General features: G+C 37.0%; 2 protein-coding genes across 4 annotated transcripts; both read right to left on the bottom strand.

The window, feature by feature from the left end:
• Positions 1-3,679: 3,679 nt before the first annotated feature.
• LOC115427884 (zinc finger protein 391-like) lies at positions 3,680-9,145 on the bottom strand. 3 transcript variants are annotated; one of them, XM_030146608.1, is made up of 3 exons: positions 8,711-9,145; positions 6,126-6,291; positions 3,680-5,521 (listed from the first exon to the last, which is right to left on the bottom strand). In XM_030146608.1, the coding sequence occupies exons 1-3, from the start codon at positions 8,768-8,770 to the stop codon at positions 4,092-4,094; spliced, it is 1,656 nt and encodes a 551-aa protein (XP_030002468.1). In that variant the 5' UTR covers positions 8,771-9,145; the 3' UTR covers positions 3,680-4,091. The 3 variants fall into 3 exon arrangements, with proteins under 3 accessions (XP_030002468.1, XP_030002470.1, XP_030002469.1); XM_030146610.1 differs by lacking the exon at positions 6,126-6,291 and having other exon boundaries at positions 3,681-5,509; positions 8,711-9,144; XM_030146609.1 differs by lacking the exon at positions 6,126-6,291 and having other exon boundaries at positions 3,681-5,521; positions 8,711-9,144.
• Positions 9,146-12,324: 3,179 nt separating this feature from the next.
• On the bottom strand, positions 12,325-16,293 carry LOC115427902 (zinc finger protein Xfin-like). Its single transcript, XM_030146642.1, has 2 exons — positions 15,799-16,293; positions 12,325-13,225 (listed from the first exon to the last, which is right to left on the bottom strand). Exons 1-2 carry the CDS (start codon positions 15,992-15,994, stop codon positions 12,498-12,500), a joined length of 924 nt encoding a protein of 307 aa, XP_030002502.1. The 5' UTR covers positions 15,995-16,293; the 3' UTR covers positions 12,325-12,497.
• Between the last annotated feature and the right edge of the window lie 1,859 nt (positions 16,294-18,152).

The raw sequence follows: 18,152 nt of genomic DNA on the forward strand, positions 1-18,152 counted from the left end.
CTTCACACATTCCTCTGAACTCTGACACTCCTGGTATAAGATGACATACTTTTGTCTCTTTTTCCTGTCTTTCCAATTCTCTTTTTCTTTTCTCCTTTCTTTCTATACATGATTATAATTAAACACTTATAGGTCTTATATTGCAAATGTTTTGGTTTTTTTTTGTATGTTTGATATGAAAAAAAAAAGCTATTTTTGTTCTGTCAACTGTGCTGTTCTAAATAATGAAAAAAAACAAACAAAAAGATTCAGTCCCATTTTATATGTGATGCTTAGTTCTGTTCAATGTTGCATCATTCTACATGTTAATTATCAATAAAGATTTATAATTATTATTATTATTATTATTATTATTATTATTATTAATAATAATAATAATAATAATAATAATAATAATAATAATAATAATAAATAAAACTTCACAACAGTTGCTTGATGTGACTGAAAAGTGTTGAATATTAACCCATGAAGACAAAGAGTTACTTTGTTTATTTATTTATTTATTTATTAAACAAAAGAAAATCCTCCAGATACTGCACAAACTTACTTTGTACAAACTTTGCAGTTATCCTTTGTGCACTCTTCCCACCCCTAAAGGAATAAATCAGCTAAACTCACTCAAAATTTAAAGGCTGTTATATCAAAACTGAGAAAACTGAAGAAAAAGTGTCTTTTTCAGTCAAATCTGTCACTAACTGAACATAAACCCAGTGTGTCCATCCACTGTCACTGATCCAACTCTATGGGTTTTACTGGTGAATCAGTGTTGGAGAAGATGACGGTGTTTCCACGGTAACTACGGAGCCCCTGAACGTGCAAATGGGTCATATCTGATGACCATGAAAAGATGAAGAACTGTATTTTACACCAGTTATTGACATGGACTGATAGAATTAGTGGATCAACAGGTATTAAAATAGTCTAGACCAGTAGATGGTTTTAGTCGATGGTGGATGTTTGGGTCTTCGAGGGTTAATACGTGTGAAACTAGAAAAGCACTCAGAGAGTGCAGACCTCCGCCAAGGCAGAGCAGTGCAAATGGCAAAAAAAACCTGAACTGAACTGAAAAGTAATGAAATATTTGTGTTGTGTCACTTCCCATCTCTGATAATATTTAGATCTGATGTTAAAAATGAAAATCTTGGTATAAACTTTTGGTGTAAGTGTAAAATAAGGCTGAATGATCAATGACAGATTGGAAAAAGTACAGTTTTGGTCAAATAATCAGAGCATTTATCATCAGTTTCCAAACAGAATGGAGGGATTTCAAATAAATACAAACAAATCAATGTACTTTCTTCATTTCAGTGTAAACGGTTGATTTTGGAACTAAACACACAGAGCGTTGACTTAAACAAACCACAGATCTTTTACAGACATTTATTTATTTGATCAGATTTAAGATGAAAAATAATCACGATACAGTAAAAATGTGAAACAGATCGTCTCATTCAGCGGGTTAACGGGTCTGCATCAGTGTTTGGACTTTGGTTAAAATGTTTTACAACCACAGAATTGAAAAAGAAGCAACAAATCTGCAGAAACATCAACAAAAATGTGACAGATCATCCTGTGATTGTGTGAATGTAGTTGAATGAGGCAGTGCCGCCACCTGGTGGACATGTGGGGAACTGAGCCATGAATAAGTAGAAACACTTCAACTACGTTTTATAAATAAAGAAATAAATGAATAAACAGAATAACAACAAGGAGAATAACCTATATTATTACTGTATGAATAAACATCAGATGACACATACGGTAGAGCACAGGTGTCAAACATGCGGCCCGGGGGCCAAATCTGGCCCGCCAAAGGTTCCAATCTGGCCTGTGGGATGAATTTGTGAAGTGCAAGTTAGATCATCCAACTCAAAAATAATATCATAACATATAAATAATGACAACACCAATTTTTTCTCTTTGATTAAGTGCAAAAAACATTAAATTATGAAAATGTTTACATTTACACACTATCCCTTAACAATAAAATATGAATAACCTGAAATATCTGAAGTAAATTAAGTGCAATTTTAACAATATTCTGCCTGTTACTGAATGTTTTGTGTCTGTGTAGATCAGATCTGTAATGCACATGTATAAATGCTAAGTCGAGGCAGAATACTGATAAAATTGTAATCACATTTCTTAACAAATTTCATGTTTTTCAGGTTATTCACATCCTTTTTGTTTGGATAGTTTATAAATGTAAATATTGGCATAATTGAATGTTATTTTTTGTGCTAAAATAATTTGGAGTTGTCATTATTTATTGGCTATTATGCTATTATTTTACTGGTCCGGCCCACTTCAGATTAAATTAGGCTGAATGTGGCCCCTGGAAGAAAATGAGTTTGACAGCCCTGCGGTAGAGGATTAGGGCCACTGCAAAAAAATAAATAAATTAAGGTCCTATATAAATTTTTTTTTTTTTTAATTAATTAATTAATTAATTAATTTATTTATTTATTTATGTATTGACATCCCTGATCTAAGTCATATGGAGCAGCTTTTATAATCATCAGTGTGATACTTTTACCAAATTGTCTCATATTTTTTTTATATCGATCAATCGATCGATAAAACAAAACAAAGATACAAATTTCGAGTCTGCATTATTTATAGACATAATGTAATATTATTTTTTTCACATTAAACAAGAAGAAAATTTGGAGTCATTATTTACAGATTATTATGCTGTTATTTTACTTGAGATCACAATTGCTCTGTATGTGGAACATGAACGAGTTCGACATGCTTGACTCTTTACATCTTCAGTGTAATTTTTGCAGTTTGGAAATTCATCCCGTGGGCCGGATGGGACCCTTTGGCGGGCCGGTTTTGGCCCATGGGCCGCATGTTTGACACCTGTGACACTACATGGCATCAGCTCAACCCGACTCGGCTCGACTTGGGTACCAGGTCCTATTCCTGGAGACCGTTTCCATGACAGCAGGGCTGTCAAACTCATTTTGGTTCAGTTCCATATTTAGCCCAATTTGATCCCAAGTGGGCCAGACCAGTAAAATAATGACTTAGTAACCTATAAATAATGACAAATCCAAGTTTTTCTTTTTGTTTTAGTACAAAAACAAACCCCAATTAAATTACGAAAATATCTACATTTTACAAAAAAGATGTGAATAACCTGAAAAAACTGAAATTTAATTTGAAAAATTAGTGCAATTTTAACAATATTCTGCCTCGACTTATTATTTATACATGTACATTTACACACAGTGTGACATAAACATTTGGTAACAGGCAGAATATTGTTAAAATTTTGGAGTTTGGAATTAACATTTGAACAATTTCTACAATATTCCATCTGTTATTATTAACACAACTCCAGATCCCAGTGGATCCATAAATGCACCAAACATTTAGGAACAGGCAGAATATTGTTAAAACTGCACATTTCGGGTTGTTCATCTTTGTTTTATTTATGTATTTATTTGCATTTTATTGTGAAAGAACAGTTTTGTAAATGTTAATATTTTCACCGTGTAATGCAATTTTTTTTTTCACTTAAATTTTTTCCACATAATTTTTCACGAAGAAAATTTGTTGTCATTATCTATGGGTTATTGTGTTATTTTTACTGTAGATCACATTGGTCTGTATGTGGAACCTGAACCACAATGATTTTGACAACCTGGACTGTTCAGGTTCATTTTTGCACTTTCATCCCGTGGGCCGGAATAGAACCTTTGGTGGGCCAGATTTGGCCCCCGGGCTGCATGTTTGACACCTGTGCATTAGGTGTTAATGGTAAATTTATTCGTCATTTGAAAATAAATCAGTCTGACAGTTTTTTTTTTTCTTTTTTCTTTTATTTCCATTTCCACAAAAGCATAACTTTACTTATTAGGTTTAACAACAAAAGTAGGTGTCACTTTTCAGTTAAAAGGATAAGGAACTATGCAGGAGGTAAAGGCGTTGTGAACACGTATGACTGTGGGTTTTTATTATGTATTTATGTAGCTGTAGAAGTAGTGACATATACTTTATCTACTTTTTAATGTTTGTGTGGATTTAAAGTCATGGTTGGGTGAATCTTAATAACCCTCACCAACTCCTGAACTGAACATTTCCTACGTGGCATGGATCTTCATATGTTTCTGAAGATGAATTTTTTCTCTAAAACTCTTCTGACAAACTGAGCAGCTGAAAGGTTTGTGTCCTGTGTGGCATTTCATGTGACGGACTAAGTGTGAATTCCGGGCGAATGTTTTACCACATTCTGAGCAACTAAATGCTTTCTCTCCTGTGTGAACTCTCAAGTGATGGATTAAGTTTGACTTTTGAGCAAATCCACGACCGCATACTGAACAAACAAATGGTTTCGCTCCTGAGTGCGTTACAATATGTACCCGCAGGACACACTGATGCCTAAAACGTTTGTGACAAATCGAACAACTGTACGGTTTCTCCCCTGTGTGGATGTTCATGTGAGTAATTAAGTGTGACTTCTGAGAAAAACTTTTACCACATTCCGAACACCTGAACTCTTTTGCTCCCGTGTGGATTTTCATATGAGTAGTTGAATGCGACTTGTGAGCAAATTTTTTCCCGCACACTGCACAACCGAATGGTTTCTCTCCGGTATGGATTCGCATGTGCGTTTCTAAAACGGACCTGAAGCAAAATATTTTACCGCATTCAAAGCAGTGATGTTTCTTTCCTTTTTCCTCTCCATTCTCCTGTTTTTGTCTTTGATGAAGTCGCGAGGACTCGGCTTCCTCTTCCTCTTCGTCATCTTCACTCTTCATGGGGACGGGAGTGAACGGGAACGTGGTGAGATCAGCCTCCGGCCCGTCCTGGCTGATCCAAACCTCCTGCGCTTCCTTTTTGACTTTTGAGGACTCTGGGTTTGGCTGGTTTATCTGTGTTTCTTCTTTTTTAGGGAACTTCAAATGTTGTCTTTGTGAATGCTCTGAATCTTCAGCACATAACGAGTAGCTGAAGACTTTCTTTTTTGAATGATTCTCTAAAACAGCTTTTATATGGTGACTACTCAACAGCCTCTGATCATTTTTACAGACGTTCGGGGGTTCGTTGACAGTAGCGCTGGTTCTATGATCTGTAGACACTTCGTTTCTTTGTTGTTCGGTGGTTTCTTTCCAAAAGTCACTGTCATCAGTGTCACCATCAGAGGATCCTTCAGTCTGTTCATTAGTCTGTGTTTGTGAATGTGGAGGGAAGGTACCGGATGGTTCTGATCCTCCACAGTCCTCTTTATTTGGTTCCGGTCCGTTCTCCTCAGGTTGTCTATGATGAAGCTGTAACGACTGAGCTTTTCCTTCGTCGTCTTCACTCTTCAGTGGGACAGAAGTGGGTGGGAACTTAGTCATATCAGCCTCCTGATTGGTCCACACTTGCTCCTGTTCTACTTTAATGAGTGGAGGTTCTGGGTCCACCTGGTCCTGGTCCAGACTGGGGCTCTGGTCCTGCTGCTCAGGTGGAACCTCTTCTTTAACCAGTGACAGCGGTACGACAACTGCAGGACACTCTGACAGACAGCCTGGAACATATGGAAATGTTTTACAGTCAAACTGCTCCTGAGGGAGGGTGGAGGGGTGTGTGTTTTTTTTTTTTTTTTGTTTGTTTGTTTGTTTGTTTGTTTGTTTTTTTGGGGGGGGGGCTGTCAACACTGACCACCACAGGCCGAGACCCATGTAGCAATAGTAAGCCAAATTATTTTTAAACATAGAGCGTTGGTCTCTAGATTAATTCAATTACAGATTTATAGTTGAAGATGCCTGCATCTGACTATTGAACCTTAAACGTAAATTAACCCAAACAATAATTTGGAAACTTTGCAAAAGTGGTGGAACTTTTTGACGGGACAGTGAACCCAGGTGTGAACAACAGTACACAAGCAAAACTGAGGCAGAGGATTTATACACACATAAAGAATTTATTGACTAACTAAGACATACAAATAACACAAATACAAGAGATAAATATGATAAAAAGGGAGCAGGAGATTAAGGACGGGGAAAAGTGGACTAAATTGGCATAGGGTTATATTCAAGATATTATCACGTTAGTGAGGTTAAGGTGAGGTAAACCTACTTAAATTGGAACAATGCCAACTCAGATAAGCCGGGAGTAAGTTTTCTTACAGGTTGTCGGTCTCTGAATGATGCGGGTCTTGGCTTTGTGGGAGGATCCGACACGGCTGGAGTGGCCCCGCAGCGACGTGGACAGGAACAGCTGGAACGGCTGGACGCAGTCTGGACGGCGGATGGAGGACGTGGTGATGACGTCTCTGACAGTTCGAAGCAGCAGCTGATGTTGGCACGGCCCGAGCAGAGAAGGCACGAGGAGGACCAACGAAGTGAGCGGAGACTCACGAAGTTAAAGAGCGCAGACTCCGAAGAGTACAGCAAGAAGCATGAGCAAGGAGCAAAAAAAACAGGAAGAGCACAAAAGGCAGGAAAAAGACAAAAACTCACAAAGTGTCAAAAGTACACAAGAAAAGGCAAAAAGCCCCGAAAGAAGTTGGATCTTCTTCCTTTATAGTTTGGCCAGGGGCCAACCCATTCCATCCTTCTCGTACATATTGATGAGTTATTGATCTCTTTGGGCCGTGCCTTCCTTTGTCCGTTTTGAGCGGGAAACCGCCTCCTTGTGCTGGTCATTTACATATTTCAGAGTATCACCTCTCTCTCCCCCCCTTAGGAGAGGGAGAGAGGACCTCATGCAGACTTGTAAGAAAACTTCTCCCAACTTTAAATAAGATCCTTAAATAAGATCCTTAAACTTTATACATCACCTTTAACCTCACTCAGCCTTAATAAACTAAATACCATTATGTGGACATGCTATAAACAGTAATATTCTTACTTTCAACATGAACACAAATAGGACACATGTATATGAACCCACAGGTCAGGCAAATGGCTTGGGCATAGATATACATGAAAGAGGTACCCTGTGGAGTAAAACCAACATTAACACATTTCTGTGAAACTAGTAATTACGGCAAAAGATACAGATTTTGCAAATCAGTCTTTTGTCCCTAGGATGCCTCCACCTCGGGGTAAACAGGAATGATGGGACACAGATGTTGAGGGGCAAAAGGGGTCGCCAAGTGTAAACATGATATCTGGGGTGCTCTCAGTTACCACGACAGGTGAGGATGGCTCTTGATGATGAACAGAAGAAAGTGAGCCTAAGTTTTATTGTCCTGGGTGCTTTAAATTAGAATAGTCTCCATTCTTTAAGATTATTCGTCATCATAAATGTCACTTGCAAAGGATGTCCAGGCACTGCCCTGGGTATCACCCAATCAGAATGGTGGTTAAGGAATGTGGTTTGACCCAGAGAGAGGGAGGTGATGTAATTTACAATTCTGTTTTTGAGTCTGTTCACTCACTCCACCGTCATGCGGCTACACCCAAAATAAACAAAAAATATTTCATATGGAAACTCATGTTACTATTGTATCATGACACTGTTTTTTGACAGTTCGACCAGTTTTTTGTTTTTTTTAAATTGAAGAATGCATTTATTATTCAACAACAGCAGTTCAACCTGTTGTAAAGAGTACATCAAATGGTAAACATGTCATTTCCTGAAGTCATGACATGGTACAATTATTCATTAAGTAGCAACGTAGATCCCTCTTGAAGGCGTGGAACTTGATTTGGTCAAAGAGTCCAAGTACCTGGGGTTAACCTTGGACCCAACATTAACATTTAAAAACACATAAAGCGACTTTAAAAGACAGTTAATGTTAATGTGCAAAATTTTAAACAAGTCAGACCTTTTTTGACCTATTTGCTGATGAGATGTTTTTATACTCTATGAGTTTCTCTCATATTGAATACGTTGAATTCCCTGGTTAGAGGTAGACCGATATATCAGCTGGCTGATATATTGATTTTTTGATATTTGATTCTTTGTGTTCAGTAACTGTGTGGAGCTGATTGTGTAACTGAACACAGTTTACAGGATAAATTACATGAGTGTAACTTGTGTGAGTTCCTTCAGTTTAATCACAGCATGGCTGGTTTTAAACACTAATATAAGTGTCAACCACAACCTGATGACAGGAAATACACTATATGGACAAAAGTATGTGGACATGTTGAATTGAGTTTTGTTTTGTTTTTTTGTTTAAACAGGGGTCTGGGATAGAAAACAAAAATGACTAATGTCAGACTATAGCTTTATATTGCGATAAATCAATCTATCTATCTATCTATATTAAATTGTTATCTTAGTTTCTAAAATGCCTCAGAGATGGTTTGAACATCATTTTTCTCAACATCTGATTTTTTTTTTAATCCATGGCTGTGATTTTAAATGTTCTTCCTCTAAATTTCTAAACCATTTTTCCTGCTTGACTGTAAACAGTATTTTTCTACCACAGCTAACCATCGACTTTCTTCACATCTCACTGAGGAAGAAAAATCTACCATTAAACTTTAAGTAAATATTGATGTTTTAATCTCACATCATCATGAAGAGGACAGTGTCCCAAAACTTTTGTCCACATAATTTATCCTCCACCTGAACAGTGTTTGTCATATTTATTGAACATATATTTCTGCAGTAGTTCATTCAATCAAACCGTTTCATGAAGTAACAACGGAACATAATGCATTTAAAATACTGTGCACTGATTAACACAAGTCATTAAAAACGACTTTTAATTACATTTACTCTGTAACGTGAGGTGGAATAAATAAAACATACAAACCTGCAGGTTGTAACAGAGCTTTTTGGTCCCAAAGGGAGTCCGGTTGTTTATGATGTTCATCCTCGTACATCCGAACTTCAGACATTTTCTTCTGTCATTTTTTTCTTCACATAAACTCCGTCAGAAACACAGTTTGTCTCCAGCACATACTGACAGGTGTGTGTGTTAGCAGCTAGCGAGCTAAGCTAATTGTAGCATCACTGCGCTTAAAAGAGATAAATCAAGAATAAAATAGACCCCGAAAACGAACAGAAAAAAGTCCAGTCAGTCGGTTGCATCCGGATACAGAGGTTCTGCTGGAATGAAACACACATTTTACAGACGAAAACGGAGGACTTTAATTAGAGACGGTGTAAAGTTTGACACGTTACAGAGCGTTTCCGGCGCATGTTGATGACGTCAAAACAACACCGGCAACGTAAACGCCTGTAGATGACAAGAAAGGAGCTGTCATGTTATATTTTTACGCATTTATATAATGTCTTCTATTAAAAATGCATGAAATCTATGGAATTTATCTATTCTTTAATACTGACTCAACCCTCTGTTGCATTTATTTATTTTTGTTTGATTTATTTTTATTTACTTTTTTGTACTATTATTTGTATATTATGCTTTGTGTCTTTAAAGCTATGCATTGTTTTCTTAAACTTGTGTGTTCAAATGCTTTTTCCTTTTTGACATCTTGTTTGTTCAAAATTTATGTATTATATACTCAAATGTTTTCAGTAAAGTTGGAAAAAAATTAAAATAAATAAATAAAAATAAAAAAAATAGTCTTCTGTTGCAAATGGATTTTTTGTATATTTGATTTAAAAAAAATAAATGCTATATTTGTATTGTAAAATGTGCTGTTTAAAAAAAAAAAAGAGCAGCAGAAAAAAAAAAGCTGTCATATCATGGAAAAATGTATTATTTTACTATTACAGACAACCTAAAAACTAATTTTTTTAAAATGAACTTTAACTTAACTTGAACTTTATGTGAAGCTCTTAGATAAATCTGAAAACAAAAAGGCTATAAAAAACCATCGGTATTTGTTCTGATTTGGACATTGTATTGTAATGTATTGTCCCTGGCAAACATGTCATGCTATTTTCTTGTCGTATACAGAAAAACAGAAAAAACTGAAGAAAAAGTGACTTTTTCAGAAAACAATATATCATTTATTGAACATAAAACCAAGCTTCTACAACACCATTACCTGTCAGACTGTCCATTTACTATTTCTGGATCATGAAGTTAAAAAAAAAAAAGAAAAAAGATGATTGTTTCCATTTTAAATTCATGTTGATGTCTCTCTTCTTGTAAATTTTGGTGAATCAACACATCCCGTTTGTTTTTTCTTGAAATGCCTCAGGGTTTTCACTGACCCAGAGTTTAACGTCATAATGTAATGAATTGTGGGTAAAGTCTGCAGAAGGTGCCGATCTATGGAAAGTGACCATAAACGACTCAGAGTGTCTGCGATTGAGCTCCAGCCTCTTTGTTTTACACTGGGACTAAACCCACAGGGACTAAACAGGAATGAGAAGTCTGTCAGTCTAAGAGGATGGACCTCAAATCCAGAGCTGGAACTTCCTGTCAAAAACAAAAATGGCGGCAGATGGAATCACAACTAACATAAGGAACTGAAATGTCGTCAGATAAAACTGTTTCGTTTCACTCTTTAGGATACGATAACATTATGAGCCCGTTTACATTCACATTAAAAACTCGAATTATGTGATCCCTTGAATAATCTGATTACTCCACAAATCAGATAATAAACAGTATAATTTGAAAGGTTTTATCAGAGAACAGCAGTAATCTGATTACGAGAACACACTATGAACACACCTGCACTTCAAACCAATACTCCCATGTCTTCCTACATGTTCACAGGTTAATTGGATTTATTCAGTTCTTTTATACCTGAACATGTGTGAAACAAACCCCAAAACATTAAATCATAAAAAACATAGAAGTGATATTGAAGACAATCACAGGAAGTTTGATTCTACCATCACTCGACTCAAACAAACCCAAACAAAAGTCGAATAAATTAAAAATGAACAAAACCAAACAGAAATTGAGGAAATTAATGAAAAAAATGAACAAACGTTTTGTAAAATAATTACAGAACTACTGGGTTCTAGATCCTCTGATCCAGCTCATTCCTTTACTTTCTTGGTAAATTCCACTGGCATTTTCAGTTGAATAACCTCTCAGCTGACATGTCCATTTCTGCATATGAAATCTGACACCATGGCAACATTACCCTATTGTTTACCTGTTGCTACGTAACCCACTTGAATGATGATTCTATTACTCTGGGCACAGCTATTGTAAGGCCACTGTATTCCATGATATCGGTCCTATCAACTTGCCGTTGCTGTTAATTGACCAAAAATACATAAGTGTGTCAAAGTGCAGCAGTCATTTTGTGTAATGCTCGAGACACACACACAGAGTCCAGTTCCCTTTTATAATATAGATGAACAAAACCAAACAAAAATACAGTAAAATAATGGACAAAATGAAAAAAGCTGAACATGAGCTGAAGACAATCACAGGACGTCTGAGTCTACCATCACTACGTACGTAAGAACCCTGAAAGAAATCCAATAATGGACTGAAATGTCTAAACCAGGGTTTATGGACGATCATACTGCATGTAAAGGCATCAAATCTGATTATTACGATTATGAACTAGGGATGCACCGATCTGATACCAGTATCGGGCATCGGCTCCAATACTCAATGTGTGTACTTGTACTCGTAAAAGTAATCCGATACAACTGCACCGATACCACTTACGTCTGTGTGACGTTCACAGGTCAGTGCAGCAGGTACGAGGAGGAGGAATAATGTGTGTGAGTGTGAAGATTTACCCAAATAAATGATGGTGATAAAAGTAACGCTGACTGTAAGTAACGTTACAGACACAGACAGATACGGACGCAGCGTTCTGTCCATCCTCTGAGTACATTCCATCCGTTTTCCAGGTGCTGGAGGATGAGTACCCAGACAGAGAATACCAGCGGAACCGTGGAGGTAGAGGATCTGTTCAAAGAGAAAAACTACTGACACATTTAGGACAACGACCCAGGGCTGGGCCGGTTTACATCCTACTGATAATACTATGGAGGTACGGAGTGGTGCAGACCGCCGCCAGCGGAAGTGAAAACCAAACTTCTCTCTCATTTCTCTTTTCTCTTCCTGCTGAAGCTCAGCTTTTAAACCTTACCAGTGAAAACACTGCAATATTAGTATCATATTAGTGTTACCTCTGTCGTCTCCATGTTTTTTATTATTGACTTTCTTCGTCTCAAAAAACTTTCCTCTTCTTTGTGGTATTTGTCCAGTATGGTTAATTCAAAGCGGCGCCCCCTGGTGGATTAATTGAAAAACGCTCATTCCAACACATTAAATGTCAGTAGCAGCACTTTGTTCCAGTCAGACTAATGACAACGACAATAAAGCACATTTACAAAAGGAACTAACAACTGGAATGGGATTATTAAGTACTCGTATCGGTACTCAGTATCGGCAAGTACACAAATGTAAGTACTTGTACTCGTACTCGGTCTGGAAAATAGTGGTATCGGTGCATCCCTAAACTGAACTGAAACAAACTTTATGACACACACACATTGTAGGTTTGATTCCTCCTTCATCCTTTCATGTTTTCTGAGATGTTCAGAAAGACACATTTACTGGTCCTGTACGTATTACTCTCCTCTGTGGTGAGTTTCCAGCAGGTTTCGCGGGAGATGAATTCCATCTTCGTGAACTCCAGGAGTCATCATTCGATGTTCGACGGACTGAGGTTCATCTTCAGCAGAACCGTCTTCAGGTTGTTCATTAGCGTCTCGTCATTCAGGTTTGTTTCCATGTGACTGTTAACGACACCCGTTTCCCCTCTCATACGCGCCCTCATATGCGTCTTCATATGAGCCTGAAGATGATGTTTGAGTCGGAAACATTTATGGCAAATTAAGCACCTGAAGGCTTTCTCTCCAGTGTGAGTGACCATGTGTTTCCGAAGTGTACTTTTATCGCTGAAACGTTTCTGACAAACTGAACAGCCGTGGGGTTTCTCTCCAGTGTGGATTTTCAAGTGTAGATTTAACCTTGACCTGCAGTTAAATGTTTTACCACATTCAGAGCACGGGTGTTGCTTCTTTTTAACCCCTACTTCGCATATGGTCACGTCATTATATGTCATTTGGTCTCTGGGTGTGTCGTCAACCTGTCTCATGTTGAACTCGGAATACGTGACTCCACATTCAGAAAATCCCCCGCAGTTCTCTCTGTCTGTTTCCTGGACTTTCCCCTCGTCGTCTTCATTCTTCTCATAGAAAGGACTGGAGTGGAACGTGGTGATATCAGTCTCCTGGTGGGTCCACAGCTCCTCCTGTTCCTGTTTAAGTTGTAAGACTTCTGGTTCCTTCAGGTTCCACTCCTCCTCCTGCTCAAGGGGAACATCTTCTTTAACCGCCGACGGCTGCTGGACGTCTGCAGGAGGACACTCTGAAATACAGACACACGATGGGGTAAGGAAGATGTCAGAATATTTGTGTGCGTAAGACAGAAATGTGTGCGTATTAGCCTATAGTTGTGCAAAAATAAATATGGGTGGTATCTGGTTTGGTATCTGTCACTTTTCCATCTTTTTAGACCCAATAATAAAAGGTAAATGTTAACATATTTCCCCCCAGGATGGACCTAATGAAGACCTCAAATAAAAGCAAAAAAATTATACTCTTGCTCTGAGCCATTCCATAATTAATGAATTTTTAATCAAATATTGGGTCCAAAAATGGGACCCAAATGTGGACATTAAATCTCCCTAGGTGTCAGTGCATTAGATGTGTAAACATGTGTGTAGACGGTCTTGTATAGACTATAGATAAAGACACTGTGTTCAATGTAGATACCAAACTGGAAATAAATCCAAGGCACTCTCTTTAAATATTAAAATGCCTTTATCAACATGGCACGGTCATACCTAGACTTAAAAAACAGTCTAGATATGACCATGCCATGCTAATAAAGGCATTTTAATGTTTAAAGAGAGGGCCTTGGTTTTTTTCTTCCAGTTTGGTATCTACATTGTGAATCCCTTTTTCCAAAGAGCACCTCCAGCAAACTCTTTTTTGGTCCAAGAAGCATTCTTTCCCATGAATTTTTGAACTGTGTTAAATGTGTTGATCCTAGTGGTTTTTCTAATCCACATGTGTGGGTTTTTCATCAATCTCAGTCTCATTCGAGGTTTTGTACATAACCCATCGTGTCCACTGGTGTTACTTATGGAACACAAACATTTAAATACATACAAATCACGAATGATTTTGCTGCAGCGGTCATTTTTGTCAAACACTCTGCCTTACATAATTATTTCGATTCCCAAAATGTACCTGTGAAAGAATAAAAAGACATTTTAAAAAAACAGTAGCATGTAATTTTTGTGTCCTTTTAACCATGTTACATACAGATTTTTGTATAAAAAAAATTATATAAAATAATATAAAAATGTGTTTTATCTGAACAATTGTTTCTCTTTTATCTCAGTAAGTATTTATTTTTAAAACAGACCCAAAGTGCTTCCAAACCTGCTTCATAACATTCGTCTACATCTGGTTTGAATGTTTAGCCTCCATGTCCTGTTTTTAGGACCAGTTTCATAGAAGCACCCAGATAGTTGTGCAAAAAAATAATTATTTGTAAACTCTTGAATGAGTTCAGTCGTACATAGAATGTACTGTGTGTATTTTATCAGAATAAGAATGAAAAAGTTTTGACTTCAAGAATTACAAACACGAAATGCAACTTTACGATTGTGCTTTCTTTATCACGAACATGAATTCACCAATGTGACTCTACTGTCAAAAATACGTCACCACTTCATAGGGATTATCTATGGAGCAGAAGATACATCGATTCCACAGACTGCACATGAGTTCAGGTTCCCTGTCAGCAGCAAGATCACTGTGCAAGATGATAGACGAAGTCAGAGAACGAAATCAGATCAAATCAAACCATTTGTACATTGTTTTGACCATGGAGAAGGAACCTAACGCATGCGATATCTGTGGAATCCATGTATCTAAAACGTGTCTTGGTCACCGAGGGTTAAACTAAGTCATGTCTTAAATAAAATATCTATTTATCTACAGGTCTCAGTTTTAACTAATGTCTTTTATGAAACTTAATAATGGAAATCATGTTTAAGCTGCTGTTTTAATAGCTATGTAGACTGCTGGACTATATTCTTATACATCCGTATAATTTAGTATCGACCTGGGGACCCACAAAACAAAAATGTACATGTACAAAAAACTGCTATAGAATCATCACACATCAGTGTTTCTTCTGCATAAATCTCTCATACCATTTCAGCTCTGCCCAAAACTACCAGATGCTCCCTAATTTTCAGGATTTTCACTCTTTAAATGACACTTGTTTTTAGAGCTGAAACAATTAATCGATTAGGTGCTTGAAGCGAATGCAAAAATTCACGATTCAATTAATTGGCTTGAATTGATTGAAATATTCTATTGCAGTTTTCTTGAATTGAAGCTTCTCTGTGCGTCACAATAAGTGTCCGTGTGAAACACAATAGTGGAACCAATGTTTAACAGCAGAGAAATGAAGGAAACAAAGCTTTGATTCAGGAGAATTGTGGTTGAATGATTTTTTTTAATCACTTTGAGTTGATTAATCGATTCAGCTTTACTTGTTTTATTAAAAAACAACACAAAATATAAAATATTTTCCATTGTGGCATTTTTTTTATATCAGTATTGAACGTGTCAAAAATGGTCAGTAACACTAATTTCTTTGTACTCGTAGCTTTTGTTCAGAAATACTTGATTAAGTTCAAATAACAAAAGCAGTTAGTGATGTATAAATGACAAAACTGCTTGGGTTTGGTTTAGAATGAAGTGTCAAGGCCTAGAATTAGAGAATTAAAATTAAGGAAGTTGAAAATGGACATTATACAGTAGATATAAATCAGTTCTGAAGAGTGTTGAGGGAAAGGAACTACTAGATGTTGTTCCCTCCAACCAGGTATATTTTAAAGCAAAATGAAAATATCCAACCTGCAGGATGGATGAGATTTTTCTGATTCCAAACTTCGTCCAGTATTTGTTTTTGTCTCTGGTTTTCTTCTTTAGTTCGACAAAGTTCCTCCTCGTACTCTGCTATGGTTCTTTCAAACAGCCCAAATATCTCTTCAGCAGCTGCAGTTAGTCTCTGCTCCACCAACGATCTCAGAATCTCAACTTTTATGGACATTTTTCACTTTTTTTCCCACACAAACGCCGTCAGAAACACAGATTGTCTCCCATCACACACCGACAAATCTTTTTAGCACTTAGCAGCTAGCGAGCTAAGCTAACTTTAGCACCACTGAACTAATTAATAAGACATAAATCAGCAAAACAGTAAAAAACTGACGCAGAATGTGAACAGAACAAAGTCCAATTGGTCGGTTTCATCCAAAAACAGAGGTCCTACTGGTTCGTACGGAAACAAACACTTTACAGAACAAAACATAGGACTTTGATTAGCAACGCCGCAGAACAAGCTAGCACTTCCGGGTCAGAGTGTGCTTGTACACTCCTAAAAAATAAAAGACTGAGTGATTGGAAGGAGAAAAGTTAATATAAAACATCACATTTTTAAAAATAGTCTATGATTTGTGTCATATGCCTCTTAGGAATTATTATCAACCCTCAAAGATTTTTAAGCGTCCACCATCAACTTAAAACTATCTACTGATGTAAATGTTTAATCCCTGTTGATCAACTAATCCTGTGATTACATATAAATAATTGAATAAAATACAGTTCTTCATCTTTTCATAGTCTTTGGACGTTCAGAGTCTCCGTAGTTACCGTGGAAACACCGTCATCTTCTACAACATTGATTCACCAGTAAAACCCATGGAGTTGGATCAATGACAGTGGATGGACACACTGGGTTTATGTTGTTGATATATTTTGCTGAAAAAGTAACTTTTTCTTCATTTTTCTCTGTTTCTGATATAATAACCATCAACTATGTGAACTTTTATGAACATCTACATGATCAGTGAATTACATGTTAGAAAATACTGGATTTTTACTGTAAAAACACAAAATACTGAGGATAATATTCTAATAAATGGTGATAAATCACTGAAGAACAGTTAAGTATAGAGAAAAAGCTATTTTAAAACTGCCGCATAAGTAGCACTGGGTCTTTATGGGATAAATTAAGACAGAGTAACTGTAATTTAAGAAGTCGTTATATTATCGAATAGACTCAAGTGAGGACAAATGTGAAGTCTAGATCAGAGGCGATTTCTCAGACTGCAGTGGAAGCTCAGCTTCCCCTAAAATGATGAAAATTAAATGGTTAAATCTGTTCGGTTCTGTTGACATTTCATTGACTACAAATGTGTTAGAACACGTTCATCTCACAGACCATTTCGTTCAGAATCAGCTTTATCACAAATCAACGGACCTGATATTGTTCACTTCTCCTCCATTCCCGTGTCTCTGTTTTCTCGTTCGATCTCTGCTCAGTGCATTTGTCCGTAGACGCTCAGCGTCCATGCACTTCAATGGGACTGAGAGGAACTGGTTTTTTCATTGCCTCAAAACTGGACGGTAATGGGATAAATGCCACCATGTTGTCCCGCCCCCAGACACTCAGCGTTTCTGGGGGTGAATGGAGCTGTGGGTGGAGCTCGGCTGGGCTGGACGCTGAGCTTCCACGTGCTGATTGGAGGATCATTCGAAAGGCTGAATCCCGTTTGATTGACAGCTGTTTTCAGATCTCCTTCACTGACACAGTTCAGTTTAATACCGTCACACATTCTGCTGTGAAATCAAAGAAACCACTACAAAATTACTTGTTCATTTCTTGCACTGTAAATAAAACACACTCATTGTACTTCCTTGTTTCAATTTAACATAATTTCAACGTTTTCTTGGTACGATAAGGTCACTGAGCATTTTCTTAAACAGGAACAGAGGAACGAATTTGTTTAAATAACTTGACAATTTTTTTTTTTTGATGTAAGCCGACAATGAGCTTCCCCTGTCTGAAAGAAGAGCAGCCGCCACTGGTCAAGATGTATTTGGGTTGTGGGTGTGAAATTATGGGATGGACTTGATGATGGATCTAAGTTGTTCATTTCTCTGACAAAGTTTGAAAAATGCCTTAAGTACAAACATTACTAAGGTGTCACATGACCTTCTTAGAGTGAACAAAGGCTGTTTCTCAATATCAAGAACCCAGAGTATGGTCTTGGTCAGAACGGTTCCAGAGAACGGAAGTCCTAAGAATGCAAGACTATCTATAATGGGTTCATGTTCAGTTCATATGTTTTGGTTTTTGTTTTTTTTTTATAGTGTAATGGCAAAATTACTTATATCCATATATATTCATATATTTCATATATCAT

This window comes from Sphaeramia orbicularis, chromosome 11 (assembly GCF_902148855.1).
Source record: "Sphaeramia orbicularis chromosome 11, fSphaOr1.1, whole genome shotgun sequence".
In the NCBI taxonomy this organism is placed as follows: domain Eukaryota; kingdom Metazoa; phylum Chordata; class Actinopteri; order Kurtiformes; family Apogonidae; genus Sphaeramia; species Sphaeramia orbicularis.

Bases quoted from the DNA above. Each gene is read 5' to 3' on its own strand.
- LOC115427884 (XM_030146608.1), bottom strand. From the start codon at position 8,770: ATGAACATCATAAACAACCGGACTCCCTTTGGGACCAAAAAGCTCTGT. The intron at 6,292-8,710 runs GTTTGTATGTTT...TGCCAACATCAG, and splicing joins AGCTCTGTTACAACCTGCAG to CTGCTGCTTCGAACTGTCAG. The intron at 5,522-6,125 runs GTAAGAAAACTT...CATATGTTCCAG, and splicing joins CATTCAGAGACCGACAACCT to GCTGTCTGTCAGAGTGTCCT.
- LOC115427902 (XM_030146642.1), bottom strand. From the start codon at position 15,994: ATGTCCATAAAAGTTGAGATTCTGAGATCGTTGGTGGAGCAGAGACTA. The intron at 13,226-15,798 runs GTTGGATATTTT...TCTGTATTTCAG, and splicing joins AAATCTCATCCATCCTGCAG to AGTGTCCTCCTGCAGACGTC.